At 43.2% G+C, this 21055-nt stretch overlaps 1 protein-coding gene across 6 annotated transcripts in view; it reads right to left on the bottom strand.

Annotated features, from left to right (window-relative positions):
* Positions 1-21055, bottom strand: part of LOC106098848 (macrophage mannose receptor 1) — a 35799-nt gene that overhangs the window by 1920 nt on the left and 12824 nt on the right. For 5 of the 6 annotated variants that reach the window (XM_025910224.1, XM_019363079.2, XM_019363080.1 and 2 more), the window contains 8 exons: positions 13468-13620; positions 13265-13381; positions 12999-13157; positions 12270-12671; positions 2016-2189; positions 911-1063; positions 708-824; positions 448-600 (listed from right to left, as the gene is read on the bottom strand). In XM_025910224.1, coding sequence (XP_025766009.1) covers positions 448-600; positions 708-824; positions 911-1063; positions 2016-2189; positions 12270-12671; positions 12999-13157; positions 13265-13381; positions 13468-13620 — 1428 coding nt within the window. Of the gene's footprint in view, positions 1-447; positions 601-707; positions 825-910; positions 1064-2015; positions 2190-12269; positions 12672-12998; positions 13158-13264; positions 13382-13467; positions 13621-15248; positions 15364-21055 lie in introns of those variants that run through there. The other variant, XM_019363086.2, reaches the window with a different exon arrangement.

Here is a 21055-nt window from a genome sequence, read left to right as displayed (position 1 = left end):
TCCTGCCTGCTTGGATCACTAAGTGCACCATCTGTCCTCATCCCTGCCTCCTTGGATTCGCTTCCCATGTACACCCCCTAAGCCAATTACTAAAGCCCTGTCTTGTTGGGTCTCTCCCAGCTCACTAGTAATTTTCTCCCCTTTCTGTTGCAGCTTCACACGGTCCCGATTACAGGTTCCCTGTGTCGTTTGTCTTCCCGGTTTTCTTCAGCTCGTCGTTTTTGCTTCCTTGGTTGCTCCGGCTCACCTTTTGTTAAAACAATAAAAACTGTTCTTGTTCGCATTAGACATATTGAGTCTGCTTTTGGATCCTGCTTGTGTGCACGCACTGCGGTTCATGACATTTTCTATAGGTTTAAGAACTAAAAATGATAAATCAGTAAATAAGTACATACATACAAAGCTAATTTGAATATTTCTTTTTTAAAAAAGGGTTATTTAAGTTACCTTTTGGTGTTTTGCAGATGTAAGAAAATGACCTTGTGCAGTCTGTCGTACTCCACAGACCAGTGTCAGAACTGATGTACACACACGACTCTGACTTTCCTGATTTCCAGTTGGTATAGTCCAAAGTGCTGTTATCGATCCACATCCACTTATCTGAAGCAGAGACACATGTTAATTTATCAACTAATGCAGCACGCACGCACACATATCCAATGTATGAATGTATATACATGTATATATCACACTGAATTTAACCTCACCTTCATGGATCTTATACATGCCAATCCAAAAGGTTTTAGCACTGTCCTGGAGAATCTCCACATTCTCTTCTATGAATTTACTCTCAATAGGGTCCTGAATACTCACTAGAGAAGCACCTGATAAACATGGTACAACAGTTAAATGCTAAAGGTCATAAACATAGACATAATTCTCTGTGTACATTGAATTCTTCATAACATACCCATTTTTATACATTCAATTGAGGCATGGGCCCAGTCCTTGGTCACTGAACTGAAGAAGGAATAACAATGGCCTCTGAAAGGTATCCATGTTCCCCTGCTTGTTGATTGTGGACAGTCTGCAGGAAGCTTTGGGGGAGCAGTGGGAGCTACAACTGAAAAAAAAGGAGCAGGTGTTATGGCAGTCTTATGAGCTACCTGCTAACTATGCATAGTGAGTGTGTTCTTCTTTTGTTTTTCATGCCGCTGTACTGCTCTGCAGTGTAATGTACACATTTCTGTTGTAATGCTTGTTTCAACATCACAATTCAGCGTCCTCTCAACTACCATCATTCAACAAATCATGACAATTCACACTTTTAAATAATTTTTATTTCTAAATATTTTTTTATGTTGAGCATTGTTAAGCTAACTGTAAACTGATTGTTCTGACTGGCTGACTGTTACAAAAAACAGATTTGAATTGCTTGGCATAGGGCTATTGTGGTCATAGGCAACATGACCATATTAGGGTTAGTCACTGAAATCACACAGATCCAAGAGTTAAAAAAAGCTGTCTGAAGAGTGATCTTTTGACTTATAGAGATGAGTTGCATAATACATTTGTATAAACAGTTGTTGAATAACATTCTTAAGGAAATACATTGACTTTTCTTGTGTTTTGATTAGAAGAAAGATTAAGGATTGGGTGGGCCCCATGGGAGTCTTTAAGAACTTAAAGAAGTATATAAAGTATGTAATTTGAGAAACATCTACAGCCTTAGATGGGACTGCACTCTGACTTTATAAAACAGTCTGGTAAAGTGAGAGCCATTTATTTTGCTGTTGCTTTCCTGCCTCAGTTTAAGAGCAGTGCCAGGGGAAACTTAGCCTGTGAACAGAGGAAACAGAGGACAGTGCCGTGTTGACGGTCCATGAGAGGAAGAGGTGAGAGAGGGTCAGAAAACAAGCCTGCAGCACTGAATTCTTCATAAAAAAATATGTTTTTTGTGCATGATTTGATAAAAGTAACCATGAAGGGCTTCATAAGGGCTTTCTTCATATTGATGTAAAGTGGACTGAATCGTCAGACCATCTTTCAGGTCAAAGAGATTTTTCATTCCTTACCTCTGGCTGGACAAAATCCCCATTTTCCCACTTTATCATAATCTCTCTCTGTGGCACACCACAGCTGTCCATCCGTACGACCGTCTTTAGTACATTCGGCGTACCACTTCTCATGGAACTTAAAAGGGAACTGACAAGCGGCTCCAAAAGCATTTCCTCCTAGTGTGAATGTCTCTGCGAAGACACAAATAATGGAGACATGCAGTCATTTCACCAGCATGTAATTGATAATTATGAGAGTTTGCCTCCACACTTCCTAGAGTTGTTTTCGTAAGCTTTTAGCTCTTCATTTACTAGATTTCACCCAATTTACCCTCAAGTTTATTTGCTGATGCTGGGTGAGAAAGAGTAGTGCTCTGTTTCTTGGCTCTGGTAACGCCAGTCATTTTAAATTTAGAAAATTGACTTGTGCTTGTAATGTATAGAACGCCAGGACTGACATAATGAATTAACTAAATATACCACTAAATAATTAATTAAATGTGGCAATAATTAATAATAATTAGAAATAATCAATTAAATAAATATTTATGACATATTTAGGTAATTAATTCTTGACAAATTTCATTATTTATTTATTTATTTGACATTTTAATTGGCATTTAATTAATTACTTAATGGTATATTTAATTATATTAATTAAATATTCTGAGGTGACAGGCGATGTTCTTGTCCGAGCCAACGTCTGGTGTTATCACACTGCCCAGATACGTGAACTGATCGAATTCATCAAGCGGGCTGTGGCCAACGAGTTCTGGAGTATTCGCTCTGGCATAACCAATCCGCATGACTTTGCTTTTGGCAGCGCTGATCCGCAGTCCCATCTTTGACGCTTCATTTTCTAGCATGCCGGTTAAATCGCAAATGGAGCGTTGAGTAGATCCGAGCAGCGCAATGTTGTCCGCGAAATCAAGATCTGCAATTCGTCGTCCGTTGTGTCCTTGGACTCCGTGCTCGCCGCATGATGAAATCCACAGCCAGCACAAACGGGAACTCCCGTCTTAATCTTGTACGAGTCTGAAATCCCACTATCTGTACAGACGCAGCAGCTTGACTCGTGGTAGATGTTTCTCAGGAGGCTAACGAACATCTCCGGTATGCCGTAGGACCTGGCAATTCTCCAGACTGTTTCTCGATGCACGCTGTTGAACGCTTTTGAAGTTTATGAAACTGATTGACAGTCATTGCTGCAGCTCGGCACGTTGTTCGATTATTGTCCATGGCTATCTATGCGAGTGAAACATGGAAGTCGACGGCAACAATCACCCGACGACTGAATTTTTTCCAACAGCGCGGCCGCCCGACAGATTCTCAAGATTTTGTATCGAGATCATGTTACCAACGAGGAGGTCCTTCAGCGCATTGCCTCACGACCGCTAGCAGACGTGGTATGGGAGCGACGATTTCGTTTCGCCGGTCACGTTCTCCACCAACATCTGGAACGATTACCAAAGATAACCATGTCGTGGAGACCCGCCCGGGGTCACGGAGCCGCGGACAACCAAAACAAATGTAGAGACGGTCATTCATTGAGGACCTGAAGGCGGTCGATCTTTCATGGGACAAGGCTGATGTGGCCAAGATGTGGCTGCAAACTGAGCTCGTTGGCGATCCCTTACCGCCCAATGCGCCATCTGGCGCAGGAGGAACTAAGTCTAAAAGTCTAAGTAAGTTAATTAATTCATTTTGGCAGACGTGACTCTTTCAGCTTTCACTATGAAATAATTTTATCTGTGAGGCTCACCAATCAAACTCAAGGGACGGGGTTAATGCTGATCTAGTCAAAATCATTGCTTTGGCCTGGTGGCCATTCCTTTTAGAAGGCGTTTGTGCACACCATCAACCAGCATGTGGAAACTAACAGAACTGTAATTTGAAAAACCCTGTTTGTGTGTCACCAAATACAGTTTTAATTTTTTTTTTAGCCGAGAATGTAACGTTTTAATCTTCAAATATCTGGTTGGTTTGTCAAGATCGAGCCTCTTTGCCAAAGTGCTTCAATGATTTCGGAGATGTCTGCCCAGCCTAGTCTATCCCAAAACGTAGGATAGACCCGCTCGCCTCCCAAGCAATCGAGCTGTTATTACCGCCAACAAAGGGCAGGTCCCAGTACAAAGCTTGTTCGACACTATGAAACACATACAGACTTCATGATGTTCGGCTAATATTTTTATTGTGAATATTAATCATGAGGGTAAACGGCCCTGTACACCACGGAGCGCGGTCAGCATATCCACGATATCTTCAGCTCTCTGAGTTAACCCAGTGTTTCCCAGCTGGGTCACACGAAAGTGTCGGCAGCATCAAACTAATCTAATGGTCATCTACGGATCTAATTCATGGGTCATATCCAGAGATGGGCAGTAATCCGATTACTTTTTGCAAGTAACAAGTAATGTACGGGATTACTATTGCAATAAAGGTAATTAAATTACTGTTACTTTCCCATAAGCACGCCGCGTTACTGTATTACTAAAACCGTGATTTTTTGCGAGAGTGTCTCATGACAATGACTTAAGCGAGTGCGACGTTCGTGGCAACAGCTGTGTGCAGATCAACAAAGGATAATATATTGAGTGCGGGAGAGAGTATGAGCGTGGGAAGAAAACTTCTTTTTACAGCGAAAAACCCCTTAGCTTCTGAGCAAGCACCGATTGCGCTACCAGGGAATGGGAAATCCACAGACAAAATTAATTACTTTTGAAAATAAGTAATCGGTAAAGTAACGGGATTACTTTTTGGGGGAAGTAATCAGTAATTAGTTACTGATTACTTTTTTCAAGTAACTTGACCAACACTGGTCATATCAATATTATTTTACAGAAAATCATTCTTATTACTGCCAACGATTCCAGAGACGTGAAAATCTATAGTATAAAAACCATAAAAATATAGCAGTCTAACGCAACACTGTTGTAAATCAAATCTGCTCTGACAGTTTGAGGTTGTATTCTCTCAGCTGTAGACTCGCTGCTGTTTAAATGTTTGAGAGTGAAGATTAGATATAGAACAAACATCAAACATAGACTCAGTCAATGTACACATGTGATATGATATCAGTACGTACAGTGGCTGTGTCCTGTTTTAAGATCATATATGTAAAACTGTTGTCTGACCAGCCACTCAGAGTCTGTGGTTACCATGGTTACTGCATAAGCAGCTGTGAATTAAACACCTGGCACTGTTTGTTTTTCATTGCAAAAGAACTGTCTGACTTGGTTAACTGAAGTTAAGGTGGAAAAATTATAGTTAAGCAGTATCACCGATTACGCCCATGTTAGCTGTGTGACTGTACACCACTACACTGAAATAAATCGGCTATTACTGAAATACACGTGCTATATCAGAAACTATGATATAAATGTGGAGGTGCTAATAACATGTTTAGTTTTAAAGGACACCTTCCTGCCTTTAGTCTCATTCATGGGCAGTATTAGATTTCTTCTAACATCCAGAAGTCTGTACGATGTGTTTTATAGTTTCTAACAAGCATTTGACAGTTAAATATAACATGACCAAAACACTAACATAAAAAAAACTCCCACAAATCATATATTAACCTCATTTATTTTTAGTTTAGTAAACTCTGAAAATTCTAACAGACAGCTGGTGCTTAGAATACAGTTGAATAACTATTAAAAAACTGATGATGTAATATTTCTGTACAGGCTGCAGTCGTCATGATGAACATCCTGTTACAAATGCTGCTCCTCTCGGTGGAAATGCGCTTTCTCTTTCTTCTTTGTATAAAAAAACATTTTAAAAGTCAGTTTAATCTCAAAATTCACTGTTAAAAAATCCAAAACAGCAGATAATAAAGAAACTCGAATGGTTCAGTCTAACACATGTGCCAGTGAGACATTAAACTTCAATAAAACTATGCAGTTATGAAACGTAACTTTAATCTGAGCCAAACCAAATTGCTCAGTTGTAAATAAAACAGCGAGGTAGACGTGACCCGACAGACAGTCCAGCTCTCCACTGAGAGCTAAAATTCAGTGGAGGTTTCAAAGCTGTGTGTCGGTGATTGGATCTCAGCCGCTGATAAAGTGGGCTTGCCAATAAAGTGCTCTGTAGGGAAACAAGCTCTAACAGCTCTGCGCTCAAGAAGCAAACGATATTTACTTATCTTGTGCAGAATAATGCGCCGACATTGCGTTATATTGAGCACCAGCTGCCCAGTTAAACTGTGACTATCACCAGGTAAGGTAAGGGGTGTTTCTTGAATTAGCAGCAGGTGTTAAACAGCTGACAGGTGAGCAGGGTGTATGCAGGTAAACTGAAGGTCTGCTGAGCTGATCACTTGTCTCGTGAGGAAAATGTCAGCTCGTTATTTATGTTACAGAAGCACAGAGACACAAGACCAGGCAGAAAGAGACTATCGTTTGGTGAAAATGAGACTCTGCAGATGCAACATGTGGAACACGGAGAGTGGAATATGTAAACAAACCGGTTATATACAGTGTTGGGAAAGTTACTTTTAAAATGTATTCCACTACAGATTACAGAATACATGCCCCACAATGTATTCTGTAACGTATTCGTTTATGTTACTCAATGAGAGTAACATATTCGGAATTCTTTGGATTACTTAATATATTGTCATGCTTTTTACAACTACATGAATGTACGATTGCTGTGTGATTTACTACTATTACTGAAGGGTCCTCGACATACTAGTACCAACTAGATTTTTAAATCTTAATATAAACGAGCAACAGTAGGATGGACATTAGGTAAATCTGCACTTTTTGCAGCGATCTCGTATAGAAAACTATTCTGAGGCTCCGAACCGTAGTAAAGGGACCTCTGGTTAATACGTCGGGTTCCGTGTCGGGCTCGTAGCCGAACACTAGCTTTACTTTGTTGTCTGGGTCAACTTTGCTGGCGAGAGACAGAGAGAGACGTTCAAAGGCTGCTCCAACGGAACTTATTGTACAGTCAAGTCTTAATAGCTTACTTACAACTGGGCTGGTCAGGCACTCTTTTTGGCTGCAGTGGTTATTATTATATTTACATGCTTCCATCTCCCGTTTCTGGTCGCGACAACTCGTACTTTTCCACGCTCCTTTTTCTCCCTCCCTCGCGCTCACAGACACATAACGGGTATGGCAGTCCATTCTCCCTGCAGCATGGACTACACTGCCCATGAGGCTACATTATTTAGGGCTATGCCTGTAACACTCTGCCTGTTGCCTTCATATTAAATTATTTTTTGAATAATAATTTTTAATAAAATATTTCTTCACATCATTATGCGGTCGCAAGTAGAGGTGACATGGGCTGCGAGTCATTAGAGCCTCTTAATGCGTGTTTTGTTTGGGTTTCCAACCGGCGTGGAATTATCAAAAATAGAGAGGGCATAGCCTAACATAAGAAACAGGAAAAGACCACCATATAATCCATTTATTTCAACAAAATAACTGTATTCTGAATACCACCTTTTAAAACGGTAACTGTATCGCATTACAGTTACTCATATTTTGTATTTTAAATACACAACTCTGGTACATGTATTCCATTACTCCCCAACACTGTGTATATATATTATTTATATATATATATATATATATATATTATTTATATATCTATCTATCTATCTCTCTCTCTCTCTCTCTCTCTCTCTATATATATATATATATATACATACATATATGTACATATATATATATATATACATATATATATATATATATATATATATATATATATATATATATATATATATACACGAAAACAGGGCGTTGTTGGAATGCTACTAAGCAAGTAACCCTGGCGGAAGGGGTTACATGAATAGGATGAGGGACCTATGGATTCTTCGATACCCAACATCCACAATGACGGCGAAACAACTAGTAGCTCAGTGTTCCAACATTCGAAAGAAGGGACTGCTATCACAGCTAGAGATTGACGAGGAACAACATAAATGCTACGGCAAGGAGGAGTCAAGACGCCAGGTCAGGGGGGGAGATATCATCACCCCCACCCGAGATTGGGTACACAGCCCCAAGTGTGATAGGAGAAGGATCGTTGAGTGCGAGAGGAACTGACCTGAAAAATAGGATCATGGCCAAGCTTGAAACCTGGATCCCCTGTAGCCGGTTACCAAGATTACGTGAAGTACCCTCAGAAGGTCTGCTAGATGATGTTAATGCAGCACTACGGACGATACCTACAACCACAGCAGCAGTGATCAGTGAGATGCTTGGCTACAAGTTGAACAGCCACTCCATGGAGAAGGAGGCTAGAGGGCAAGATCAAAGTAGCACGGAGGGAGGTTAGCCAAGTAACGGAGTTGCAGAAAGGTGCGACAAAGAAGGTGCATAAGAAGGTGCATAAGAAATACAGCAAGCTGTCCATACCTGAGGCCTTGGAAACTGCCAAGCAAAGATTCACAGCCTTGGCCAGCCGCTTGAGGAGGTACACCAGAGAGATAGAAGGCAGGAGAATAAACCAGCTGTTCTCCACAGAACCAGCAAAGGTGTACTCTCAGTGGCAAGGGAACAATAAGAGAACAGCACCACCAAGGCTGGAGACGGAGAAATACTGGAAGAGCATATGGGAGAAGGACGCAACCCATAACGGCAATGCTCAGTGGCTAGTGGATCTAAGGGCAGACCATAGCGACCTCCCTGAACAGGGTCCAGTAACCATCACAGTGGCAGATATCCAAGAAAGGGTCTCAAGTATGAAGAGTTGGACAGCACCAGGGCCCGACATGGTTCATGCCTACTGGCTGAAGAAGCTGACTGCACTCCACGAGTGTCTGGCAGCACAAATGAACCAGCTGCTAGTTAACGAGAGACACCCGGAATGGCTAACCGAAGGTCGGACGGTCCTGATCCCCAAGGACCCCAAGAAGGGACCGGTCCCATCCAACTACCGACAAATTACCTGCCTCAGTACTACATGGAAGCTCCTGTCAGGCATCATATCGGCTAAGATGAACAGGCACATGGGTCAATACATGAGTGGGGCACAGAAAGGGATTGGCAAGAATACCAGAGGCGCAAAACACCAGCTACTGGTAGACAGAACAGTCAGCCGAGACTGCAAGACCAGACTGACCAACCTGTGCACTGCCTGGATTGATTACAAGAAGGCCTATGACTCAATGCCCCACAGCTGGATACTGGAATGCCTAGAATTGTACAAGATCAACAGGACCCTAAGAGCCTTCATCAGGAACTCAATGGGGATGTGGCGTACAACACTAGAGGCCAACTCCAAGCCCATAGCACAAGTCACCATCAAGTGCGGGATCTACCAAGGAGATGCTCTGTCCCCATTGCTGTTCTGCATAGGCCTGAACCCCCTCAGTGAAATCATTAACAAGACTGGCTACGGATACCGACTACGGAACGGAGCAGTTGTCAGCCACCTCCTGTACATGGATGACATCAAGCTGTATGCCAAGAGTGAACGAGACATCGATTCACTGATACACACTACCAGGCTATACAGCAATGACATTGGAATGTTGTTCGGACTGGAGAAGTGTAGTCGGATGGTAACAAAGAGAGGGAAGGTAGTCAGAACTGAGGGGATTGAACTACCAGAAGGCAACATTGCAGACATAGAGGACAGTTACAAGTACCTGGGGATCCCGCAGGCAAATGGGAACCATGAAGAGGCCGCTAGAAAGGCTGCAACCACCAAATACCTGCAGAGGGTCAGGCAAGTCCTGAGGAGTCAGCTGAACGGTAAGAACAAGATCCAGGCCATCAACACCTACGCCCTGCCCGTGATCAGGTACCCTGCTGGGGTAATAGGCTGGCCAAAGGAGGAGCTAGAAGCCACTGACATCAAGACAAGAAAGCTCCTTACTATGCATGGAGGGTTTCACCCCCAAGTCCAGCACCCTGAGGCTGTACGCTAAGCGGAAGGAAGGGGGACGGGGACTGGTGAGTGTCAGCACCACAGTCCAGGATGAGACAACGAACATCCAAGAATACATTGGGAAGATGGCCCCAACTGACCGAGTGCTCAGTGAATACCTCAGGCAGCAGAAACCCAAGAAAGAGGAGGGAGACGAGGAACCATCATGGAAGGACAGGCCCCTGCACGGTATGTACCACCGGCAGATAGAGGAGGTGGCTGATATCCAGAAATCCTACCAGTGGCTGGACAAAGCTGGACTGAAAGACAGCACAGAGGCACTAATCATGGCAGCACAAGAACAAGCTCTGAGCACAAGATCCATAGAGGCTGGGGTCTATCACACCAGGCAAGACCCCAGGTGCAGGCTGTGTAAAGATGCCCCAGAGACAATCCAGCACATAACAGCAGGGTGCAAGATGCTACCAGGCAAGGCATACATGGAATGCCACAACCAAGTGGCCGGCGTAGTGTACAGGAACATCTGTTCCGAGTATAACCTGGAAGTCCCAAGGTCAAAATGGGAGATGCCCCCAAGGGTGGTGGAGAATGACCGAGCTAAGATCCTGTGGGACTTCCAGATACAGACGGACAAAATGGTGGTGGCTAACCAACCGGACATAGTGGTGGTAGACAAACAGAAGAAGACGGCCGTAGTGATCGATGTAGCGGTTCCGAATGACAGCAATATCAGGAAGAAGGAACACGAGAAGCTGGAGAAATACCAAGGGCTCAGAGAAGAGCTCGAGAGGATGTGGAGGGTGAAGGTAACGGTGGTCCCCGTGGTAATCGGAACACTAGGTGCGGTGACTCCCAAGCTAGGCGAGTGGCTCCAGCAGATCCCGGGAACAACATCGGACATCTCTGTCCAGAAGAGCGCAGTCCTGGGAACAGCTAAGATACTGCGCAGGACCCTCAAGCTCCCAGGCCTCTGGTAGAGGACCCGAGCTTGAAGGATAAACCGCCCGCAGGGGTCGTGCTGGGTGTTTATATATATATATATATATATATATATATATATATATATATATATATATATATATATAAGTAAGTTAAGTAAAAAAAGCAGTTAAGCTGGAACATCGGGGCTTTAAGCTCGGTACAGTCTGTCAGCTGACTGTCAGCTGACTGTTAGCAGAGCTAGCGACATCTCCGAGCACTTTGCAAACATCTTCTATGCTGACAACCTGACCAGACATGTGAAGATTACGCCACTACATTCGCGGCTAAAACACTATTAAAACTGTAATTGGTGACAGAAAAATATTTTAAAACTTTAGGTCCCCACCATTGCTGCCTGTGATTTGAAATGCATTCAGGGATACCTGGCTGTCCCAAGTCCACACCAGCAATTGAGTTTGATGGTTGAGGCTGACAGATAAAATAAATTCATGGTGAGAGTGTCAGAATGAATTAAATAAAAAAATAATTAAATAATTAATTAAATGTGTCAATAATTAATAAACTACATATGTCATAAATATGTATTTAATGTATTTATTACATTTTTATTAATTATTGACACATTTAATTAATTATTTAATGGCGTATTTGATTAATTAATTATGTCAGTCCTGACATGTTCCCATGTTGAAAAGGGTTTTTTCCCAAAACACTCCAGAATGTTGGGAAGTTCACTGTTGTCTAAAATATTGCTGCAAAGCTGCAAATGGCAAGTAAGAATCACTGCAAATCACTCCAAACCAGAAGTACATTAAAGTATGCAAACACGTACTTGTAGTGGCAAATAGGTTATAAGGTGTTATAAATAAGTTTTAGCTTGACCTTAATGTGATGAATGTTAAAACTTAATACAGCCTTTGGTTGTTTGAGTTACCAAGCTTTAAAAACGGGTGGGTTTTTAACCTATCCACGATGGATTCTAGTTATACAGTTGAGACTGGCTGTCAGTGCTGTGCACAAAGAGTGCCTTCATGAGCACTGCTTATTATTTGTGCTGCACTGACAATTATGCAGTCTCAGCAGACTACACAATACCTGACTGTGATCACTGAAAGTTTCTCATCAGGTATGCCGTAACCAGCAAGTTTTGTACTCAGATCAGATAACAAAAAACAAACAAACAAAAAAAAACCCTTCCACATACTTCAACATATTTAGATGGTAAATGTAATTTCATCTGTAGCCATAGCACTTTTTAAACCTGGTTTACTATGTACAGAAAATAATATTTTGCATTTGTAATTTTAATGGAAGTAAGAAAAATTTTATTGTTCTTTACAAATTCCTAAAACAACAAACTTTAAAGCATGCACTGTTCAGGGACCTTCTAAAACACATTTCTAAACTTTCTACAAAGCTAAAGCACACTTGAGTTTAGCTATTGTTGTAGGCTCTTGTACTCATCATTCCTACCTTGATATCCCTTTGAACAGAGGTCCCCCTGAGTGCCATATATCTTCCAGCGACTCCAGAACCCTGAACCTTTGTAGATCATGACGCTTTTCTCATCGTAGTTGCCCCAGTTTAAGTGCAGGTCCTGGTCTTTTAGGCCAAAGAGGGTATCGTTCTTACACTGCCAATGCTGGAGGTCATTGTTCTCATCACATTCCATGAGCTGCACCTTCACCCAGTCTTTTATTGCTGTAGTACCCAAACACAGCCTGAGGGACAAACTGAGCAGGTGAGACTCAGAGACCCATCGGAACTCTTGATCTTTGGCATGAGGATTACAAGCAGCCACTGTTATAGAGGTGGCACTCTCCACCTTTACGCACTTGTTGTGATCTTCATTGAAGATCAGGAAGCTATTTGTGTCTGGAGCAGAGCAAAAAGAAAATTCAGCAACACATTTGCATGGCATATGTTTTTCAAATGAAGCCACAAGCGTATTAGCCAAAAAAAAATGTTTCTGTGTATAGCAACAATGACACAGCGGACCCGTGTGTAGTTTCCTGGACGACGTGGGCTAAGCAGGCAAGAATGTAGAGTTGAAGCAGTGAATTTACTCAGATTTAAAAAATTTAAACAACAAATGGAGGCTTTTCTGTAGGTTTAATAACTAAAAATGATAAATCAGTAAGTAAATAAATATATACAAAGCTAAATTGAACATTTTTTCATGAAAAAGCTTATCTAAGTTACCTTTTGGTGTTTTGCAGATGTAAGAAAATGACCTTCTGCAGTCTGTCGTACTCCACAGACCAGTGTCAGAACTGATGTACACACACGACTCTGACTCTGCCATTCCTGATTTCCAGTTGGTATAGTCCAAAGGGCTGTTATCGATCCACATCCACTTATCTGAAGCAGAAACACATGTTAATTTATTATGTAATGCAGCACGCACGCACACATATCCAATGTATGAATGTATATACATGTATATATTACGCTGAATTTAACCTCACCTTCATGGGTCTTGTACATGCCAATCCAAAAGGTTTTAGCACTGTCCTGGAGAATCTCCACATTCTCTTCTATGAATTTACTCTCAATAGGATCCTGAATACTCACTAGTGAAGCACCTGATAAACATGGTACAACAGTTAAATATTAAAGGTCATAAACATGGACATAATTCTCTGTGTATGTTGAATTCTTCATAACTTACCCATTTTTATACATTCAGTTGTGGCATGGGCCCAGTCATTGGTCACTGAGCTGAAGAAGGAATAACAATGGCCACTGAAAGGTATCCATGTTCCCCTGCTTGTTGATTGTGGACAGTTTCCAGGAAGCTGTGGGGGAGCAGTGGGACCTACAACTGAAAAAGAAGGAGCAGGTGTTATGCCAGTCTTATGAGCTGCCTGCTAACTATGCAGAGTGTGTGTTTTTTTTCTTTTGTTTTTCATGCCCCTGTACTGCTCTGCAGTGTAATGGACACATTTCTGTTGTAATGCCTGTTTTAACGTTTTTAACGTTCTTTCAACTACCATCATTCAACAATTCATGACAATTCACACTTTTAAACATTTTTTATTTCTAAATCATTTTTGTTTATGCTGAGCATTATTAAGCAACTGTAAACCAATTGTACTGATTGGCTTTTAGATCTTCATTAACTTGATTTTGTCATGGTCCCTGTGTCTGCCTGGCTGGCCCCATAGGGCTACAGAGTCTACTGCGGCCGCAGTCAGCCAGCGCTTGCTAGCCCTCAGACAAAGTAGGCGGAACATGGCGGACTTTTCTATTGATTTTGGACTCTGGCTGAACAGATGGGGTAGGGAGAAGAAGCACTGAAAAGCACACTACTCAGTAACATCAATGAGGAACTGAAAGATGAACTAATGCTTCGAGAATTGCCTTCTTCCTTAGATGCCCTCATGACGCTGTGCATCCGAGTGGACGATCGGGTGCGTGTACATCGGAGTATGCATGCTCGAGTGTTTCACGAGCCTGTGGAATGCTCTGAAGGAGCTACAGTTGCCCGGGGATCACGTGAACCGGATTTAGCTGAGCCAGAGGAGGAACCCATGCAGCCGGGACGGTCATGGCTCACGCCCGCGGAACATCATTGTTGCTGCTTCGCTGCGGGTGAGTAAATGTATTGCAGCCGTAAGGGTCAGTCAGTTTCCTCCTGCCTGAGCTTAGCAAAAGGGCGTGCCCGCCAGTAACGGAGAGGATACTGGTGGGCAATCTGTCGACTAGCTGTTCTATCCCCCGACTTCTATTGCCAGCTACGCTTTCTGTTTACACTATCGGCCACTCTCCCTCTGTCCTTGTGGACTCTGTGGCAGAGCAAAATTTCATTGACTCTTCTCTGGCCAAGCAGTTGAACATTGCATTGTAAGTGTTACCTAAGCCTCTCCATGTTTGCGCATTGTCAGGTCATCACCCATGTTTCTGAGCCATTAGTCCTCTCGCTGTCCAGTAACCACATGGAGCGGATTTGTTTTTTTGCTTTCAAAGCGCCCCTCACACCCTTAGTTCTGGGACACCCCTGGCTAGCTCTCCACAACCCTCAAATTGACTGGGAGAAGGGGAGGATTACGGGTTGGGGAATTAACTGTCATAGAAACTGTCTCCTGGCTGTTACTCCCTCTGTTCCGCCATCGAAAATCAAAGCACCGCCTAAGGCACCGGACCTCTCTGCGGTCCCAAGGATTTATCGTGATCTCGGGGAGGTTTTCTGTAAAGACAGGGCCCGCTCACTACCTCCTCACCGACCGTGTGATTGCATTACTACTGTCCAGCCGTCTTTACAGTCTTTTTTGGCCAGAGAGAGACACGATGGAGAAATACATTACAGAGTCACTGGCGGTAGGCATAATCCGTCCCTCCACCTCCCCTGTCACCGCTGGTTTCTTTTTGTGACCAACAAGGACAAAACACTGCGGCCATGCATTGATTATCGGGGCTTGAATCAGATAAAGGTAAAGAATAAATACTCACTGTCTTTGCTCTCTTCTGCATTTGAGTTGCTCCAGGGGATGACGGTGTTCAGCAAGTTGGATCTGCGCAACGCCTACCATCTGATGTGTATACGAGAAGGTGATGAATGGAAAACTGCCTTTAACACTCACTTTCGCCACTTCGAGTATCTGGTGATGCCATTCGGGTTGACTAATGCACCCGCAGTTTTCCAGGCTCTGGTTAATGATGATCTGCGTGATTTTATTTACCGTTGTGCTTTTGTGTACCTAGACGACATTCTCATCCTATCAAAAAGGCTTGCTGAACACCAGGTCCACGTCCATCAGATCCTCCAACGCCTCCTGGAGAACCAGCTATTTGTTAAAGGGGGGGAAAAATTCCTAAAACAACAAACTGTGAGTTTCCCGTGTCCTCTGGGCTACATCATTGAGCGTGGGAACCTGAGAGCAAACCCAGAGAAGGTGCGGACGGTGGTGGAGCGGCCTGTTCCCCCCAATCGCCGGCAGTTTAAATGCTTTCTGGATTTCGTCAACTTCTACCGGAGATTTATCCAAGATTTCAGTAAGATCGCACTGCCACTCACTTCATTGACCTCACCCAAGGTCCCCTTTCAGTGGAACCAGGCTGCCCAGCAGGCCTTTTCACGGCTCAAGGAATTGTTTTCTTCGGCACCCATCCTGTGCCAACCGGACCTTTCTTGGCAGCTCATCGTGGAGGTGGATGCTTCCGACTCCGGGGGTGGGAGCAGAGCAGTTCTGTATCAGCAGGTGAGTGGCAAGCTTCATCCATGTGCTTTTTCTTCTCGTCATCTCTCCCCTGCAGAGCGCAGTTACCACATCAGGGACCGGGAGTTGCTAGCTATAAAGCTTGCCCTGGAGGAATGGAGGCATTGGTTGGAGGGGACCACCCAGCCGTTCGTGGTTTAGACTGACCACAAAAACTTGGAGTACCTTCAGTCAGCCAAATGACTCAACGACTCGAGGCCAGGTGGGCATTGTTTTTCACCCGTTTTGTCTCCTCCATCACTTACAGACCGAGGTCGCGAAATGTGAAGCCAGATGCACTCTCCCGGCTCCTCTCCACCGTAGAAGAGGAGGCAGATCCCGAACCCGTCCTCCCGGCCGCCTGCAACATCAGTGCTGTATCTTGGGAGATTGAGACCCTCATCCGGGAAGCCCAGGAGACCGAGCTGGACCCAGGGACTGGTCCGCCGGGTCGCCTATTTGTTCCTGCAGCAGTCCTCTCCCAGGTCATCCAGTGTGCCCACACGGCCCGCTTCTCATGCCACCCTCATGGTCCACCGCACCATATCCTTTTTGCAGCACTACTTTTGGTGGCCCACTTTAACCAAGGATGGCAGGGAGTATGTGTCACCCTGCTCAACCTGTGCCAGCAACAAACTTTCTAACCAACCTGCATCCGGTCTGCTTCAACCACTGCCCACGCTAGGCTGGCCATGTTCACACCTTTCTTTGCCCTTCATCACAGGCTTGATACCATCTGCAGGTAACACAGTTATTTTAACCATTGTTGATTGTTTCTCCAAGGCAGCCCATTTCATCCCAATCTCCCCACGGCCCTGGAGACGGGTCGGCTCCTCACCAAGCATGTCTTCAGACTCTGGTTTCCATCCCCAGAGTAATGGGCAGACAGAACGGGCAAACCAGGAGCTTGAGGCCGCTCTGCGCTGCGTGGCTTCCCACATCCAGACCACCTGGAGTGAGCAACTGCTTTGGATTGAGTACGCTCATAACTGCCACACCTTCTCTGCCACGGGCAGGTCCCCTTTATAGGCGTCTTTGGTATACCAACCACCCCCCCTTCCTGCTATTGAAGGTGAGCACGCTGTCCCTTCTGTGCATGTCCGCAGGTGTTGCCGCTTGAGATAGGCTGCATCTGAGGCCTCAGAGTTTCCTTCCTGTTTGGCTGTTGTAGCTGCAGCAGTAGTGTCCGGTTTTGCTATCGTCATGGCCTTTCCCTTACATATCTGGCTCCATGAGCAACGGCTTCCCTTGCATTCTTACATCAGTAAGGACTACGGGTGGGCCGCGTGAGGACAATCAAGTTCTTTCACTAAAAGATCCACCATTTGCCTCCTTTGCACAATGGGAGATAAGAGGGAGCAATGGAGAAAATGGGGCCAAGCTGATGCGGGTGGTTCACAGAGCCCGGAGCTGGGACACGACTGTCTATGGGACACGGCTATTACGGAGGGTAACTACGAGCAGGGTGCGGGTGCACCGCTCAGGGAAGTCACATTTACCAGAGCATTGGAGGTTTTGAAACAGGGTATCTGCGACAAGCTTCACTGCAAGATTGATAGTTACTCATACACTGCGGTCAGAAATATCATCTGTGAAGGCTGAGTTTAAAGCTGCAATAACCACCTTACAGGCCACCGTTAATGCTCATGGGACCACCATTAAAGATTTGGAGCTTTCAGCTACAACTTGCAGTGACGACCTGACTTATGTTCAATCTGCTGTAAGTGTCCTAAGGGAGGAGGCCAGACAACTGCAAGCCAAATGTGAGGATTTAGAAGGAAGGTCAAGGCGCAATAATATTCGTCTTATTGGCATCCTCGAGGGGTCGGAGACATCTAACCCTAGGGAGTTTATTTCCCATCTTTTGCAAGATTCAAAACTGAATGAAGCACCTCTACTGGATCAGCTTCACGGATCCCTTGGACCAAAGCCCAGAGGTGGAGCGCCTTTTCGCCCACTGCTCATTAGAGTCCACTACTTCCATGTCAAGGAACAGCTGCTATGTCATGCAGGGGCAAACTCTCCTCTATTTTACCAGAGCAGAAAGATCTCCATTTTTCCAGACTTCGCATCTGCAGTGGCTAAAAACTTTCACAGTTCACTAGTGTCAAGCGCCTTCTGCACTCTTGTCCTGGGATCAAGTTCGGCCTGTTCTATCCTGCAGAACTGAGGGTGACACTTCCAGATGGAGTTGTACGTAAGTTTACTGACCCTGCGTCTGCCACTGACTTTGCCAATAAGATCCTGGGGGGCCCTGCCTCTCAAGACACATAAGTGTCTTAGCCCATTAGGCTGATATGTTTATCTTGGTTAATTTTTGTGAATTTTTCTTTAGTAACATACTTATGTTTATTTGAGGTAAACTTGATTTATAGAATGTGTCTTGTCCTACTAAATTTTAATACAAGGCTTGATTTGTCTCTGCCTTGTATTGTAAGGAGCTTGAACTCAGCTGGGACTTCGGATGGTTGGGAGGAAGTGCTCAGGGGTTTGTTTGGAGGAAGATGCTTCAGCATTTAGGGGGAAGTTTGGGTGTTTTCTTTTTTTTATGTTGTACTGTTCTGTACACTTATTTTGGTCTTTAGGTGCTTTTCACAGGTCAGCTTCTGTTCTATTTTAATCTTAGTTCTAACATGGTATTGCAACTAAATATTAATAACCAACAAGCAGGTCACTCGTTTAAGCTCTGTAGCTGGAATTATAAAGGTCTGAACCAGCCTATTAAAAGGAGCAAGGTTCTCCATCATTTGCAATTTTTGGGCACCCAGATTGTGTTTTTACAAGAAACACACCTAAAAACCCAGGTCAACTGTATCACTCTACATTCAAATCCAAAGCCTGTGGTGCTGCTATTTTAATACACAAATCAGTGCTATTTGTTTCCTCTAATGCAGGGGTCAATAACCCTGGGCACGCATGGCACGCGAAGGGTTAAATGATGGCACGACCATAGCTGGACTGGCCATTGGCCCACCGGGCAAATGGTGATTTTTAGTTTTTATGGCCAATGATTTTTTTTTTTTTTTTTTTTTTTAAACAATAAACAATGAAAGTTGGTGGATTGGCCAGATGCTGGCCGATGTGTAAAAATAACTCAGTTGTTTGGTGGTGGCTATGGCGGAGCTAACAGAGGCCAGCAGGTGGATGAGGGAAAGGGGAGGCAGGAGGAGGGGACCCGAGGCGGCCGCCAGTCCAAGTGTCAGGTGAACTGAACTTCAGGTAAGAAGTTATGACCTGCAGTCTATCTGGGTCAGATATAAACCAAGTTTAGGTGGAGTTTATTTTCGTTGTGCTGACTTTTTACAGTCAGTTACAATAACTCGTACTGCGTACTAGCTAGCATGACGAAGTGTCTATACGGCTGGGTGGGTGCTATGATGTTACTAATAGTAAACTTTATTTTATTCATAAGGTTAGTTAGTAGAGTTTCCAACCGTCCCGTAAAAAATGGAATCGTCCTGTATTCAGAGAAAATATGACGGGTTTCGTATTGAGATGACAGGGTTCATACGCCTTTTTCAGGGTCAAATTCAAGCACTTTTTAAGCACTTTCAAGGTCCCTTTTCAAGCTTTTCCAGCACATCCCCCAGCCCTGCCAAAAAAAAAAGAAAAAAAAGAATGCATGTTTCAATTGGCATCACCTAAGTAAGACCATGTGAAAATTAAAATAAATAATCCTAGGTGAACTTAAACACCTTTGTTCCCCTTTTGTTAAGACATAGAAAAACGCACCACACAAAAATACTGCAAAAGAAAACGGTCGCCTTATATACATTGTGTATAAACTCAAAATGCACATTTCACTTAAAAATTAAGATGTGAAAATGTGAACAAATCAACTTGTTAGAGATATTCTTCTCCTGTTGAACCCCCCCCCCCAAAAGAGAAATAAATAAGTCTTATCATCAGATACTGATACTTCTTTCCTGTGTGACAAAAAATAGAAGACAGATGTTTGTTTTTTAAGTTAATTCCCAATAAAACTGTTTTATGGCTAACTACATTGCTGTCTATATTATTGCTAAATGATCACCTTTAAAGTGTTTGTGCTAACATCATGTACAGTCAGACAGGCATGGAGAACAGCACTGACTGGGAGAGGCTTCGAACAGATAACATAGTTCACTTCAATTCAACATATAAGACTTTAAGAATGCACAAGCATTTGCTTAAAATCTATTTAATTTATTATCCGTGATATTACCATGTACAATTCCACTGTATTTTGTTCATCTCCCTAAAATAAACAGGCAGCCTTAAAGTATGAAATATTCATATATAAATACACATATAAATATGTCTACTGTCTCAGTGGCTGATAGTGCCCCACAGGCCTCAGTGTGAGCTTGAAGACATTTATAATGTTTAAGTAGTTTAATGTGTAGGTGCTGACGATAAACACATTTTGAATGAAAGCCGGGGAACTTTGGTAGCACAGAAACAAGTGGCTATTCTTTGTGACCATGTGGATCGGTCCCTCGTATTACCATTATTTCACCCAAAGGCACAAAGTTAATACTCAAAAAAGCTGCAGCAATACACACAAATATAAACAGTATTTGGTGACAACTTTGCTTTTAGCCTTTAACCCTCTGGGGTCCAGGGTATAATTGGCCGTTTTTGACTACTTTTGATTTGGCCTTTATATTTCACCTTTAAAAAATGTTGATCTTGCCAATCTGTTATTTTCTCATTTTGACATACTGTATCAGCACAATTTATCTAAATTCAGACAAAATTTAAAATACGAGTAGAAAGTGATATTTTTGACTGTAAATACCACAAGCATGTTTAAGGAATCATTTTCATAACTTGAAATGCAAATAGAAATTGGACATTTTTTAAAAATATGCACAAGTTTTGCAAACAACAAAGTTATATGGTACTATTTACCTAAAAATGCAGCCAAGGCTCAGACGTTTTTTTATATAACCATTTCAAACTATTTACAGAACAATCGGGTCTTCTGCATCAAATAAGAAGGCACACAAATTATTTATGCAACTCCAAAAAATAGTTTGTGTCCACTCTAAGACAGAGGAGAACAGCACAGGGATAAAT

Source organism: Oreochromis niloticus, linkage group LG9 (assembly GCF_001858045.2).
Source record: "Oreochromis niloticus isolate F11D_XX linkage group LG9, O_niloticus_UMD_NMBU, whole genome shotgun sequence".
Classification (NCBI taxonomy): Eukaryota; Metazoa; Chordata; class Actinopteri; order Cichliformes; family Cichlidae; genus Oreochromis; species Oreochromis niloticus.
The sequence above is the reverse complement of the archived record's forward strand: the minus strand, read 5'-3'. Positions and strand labels throughout refer to the sequence as shown.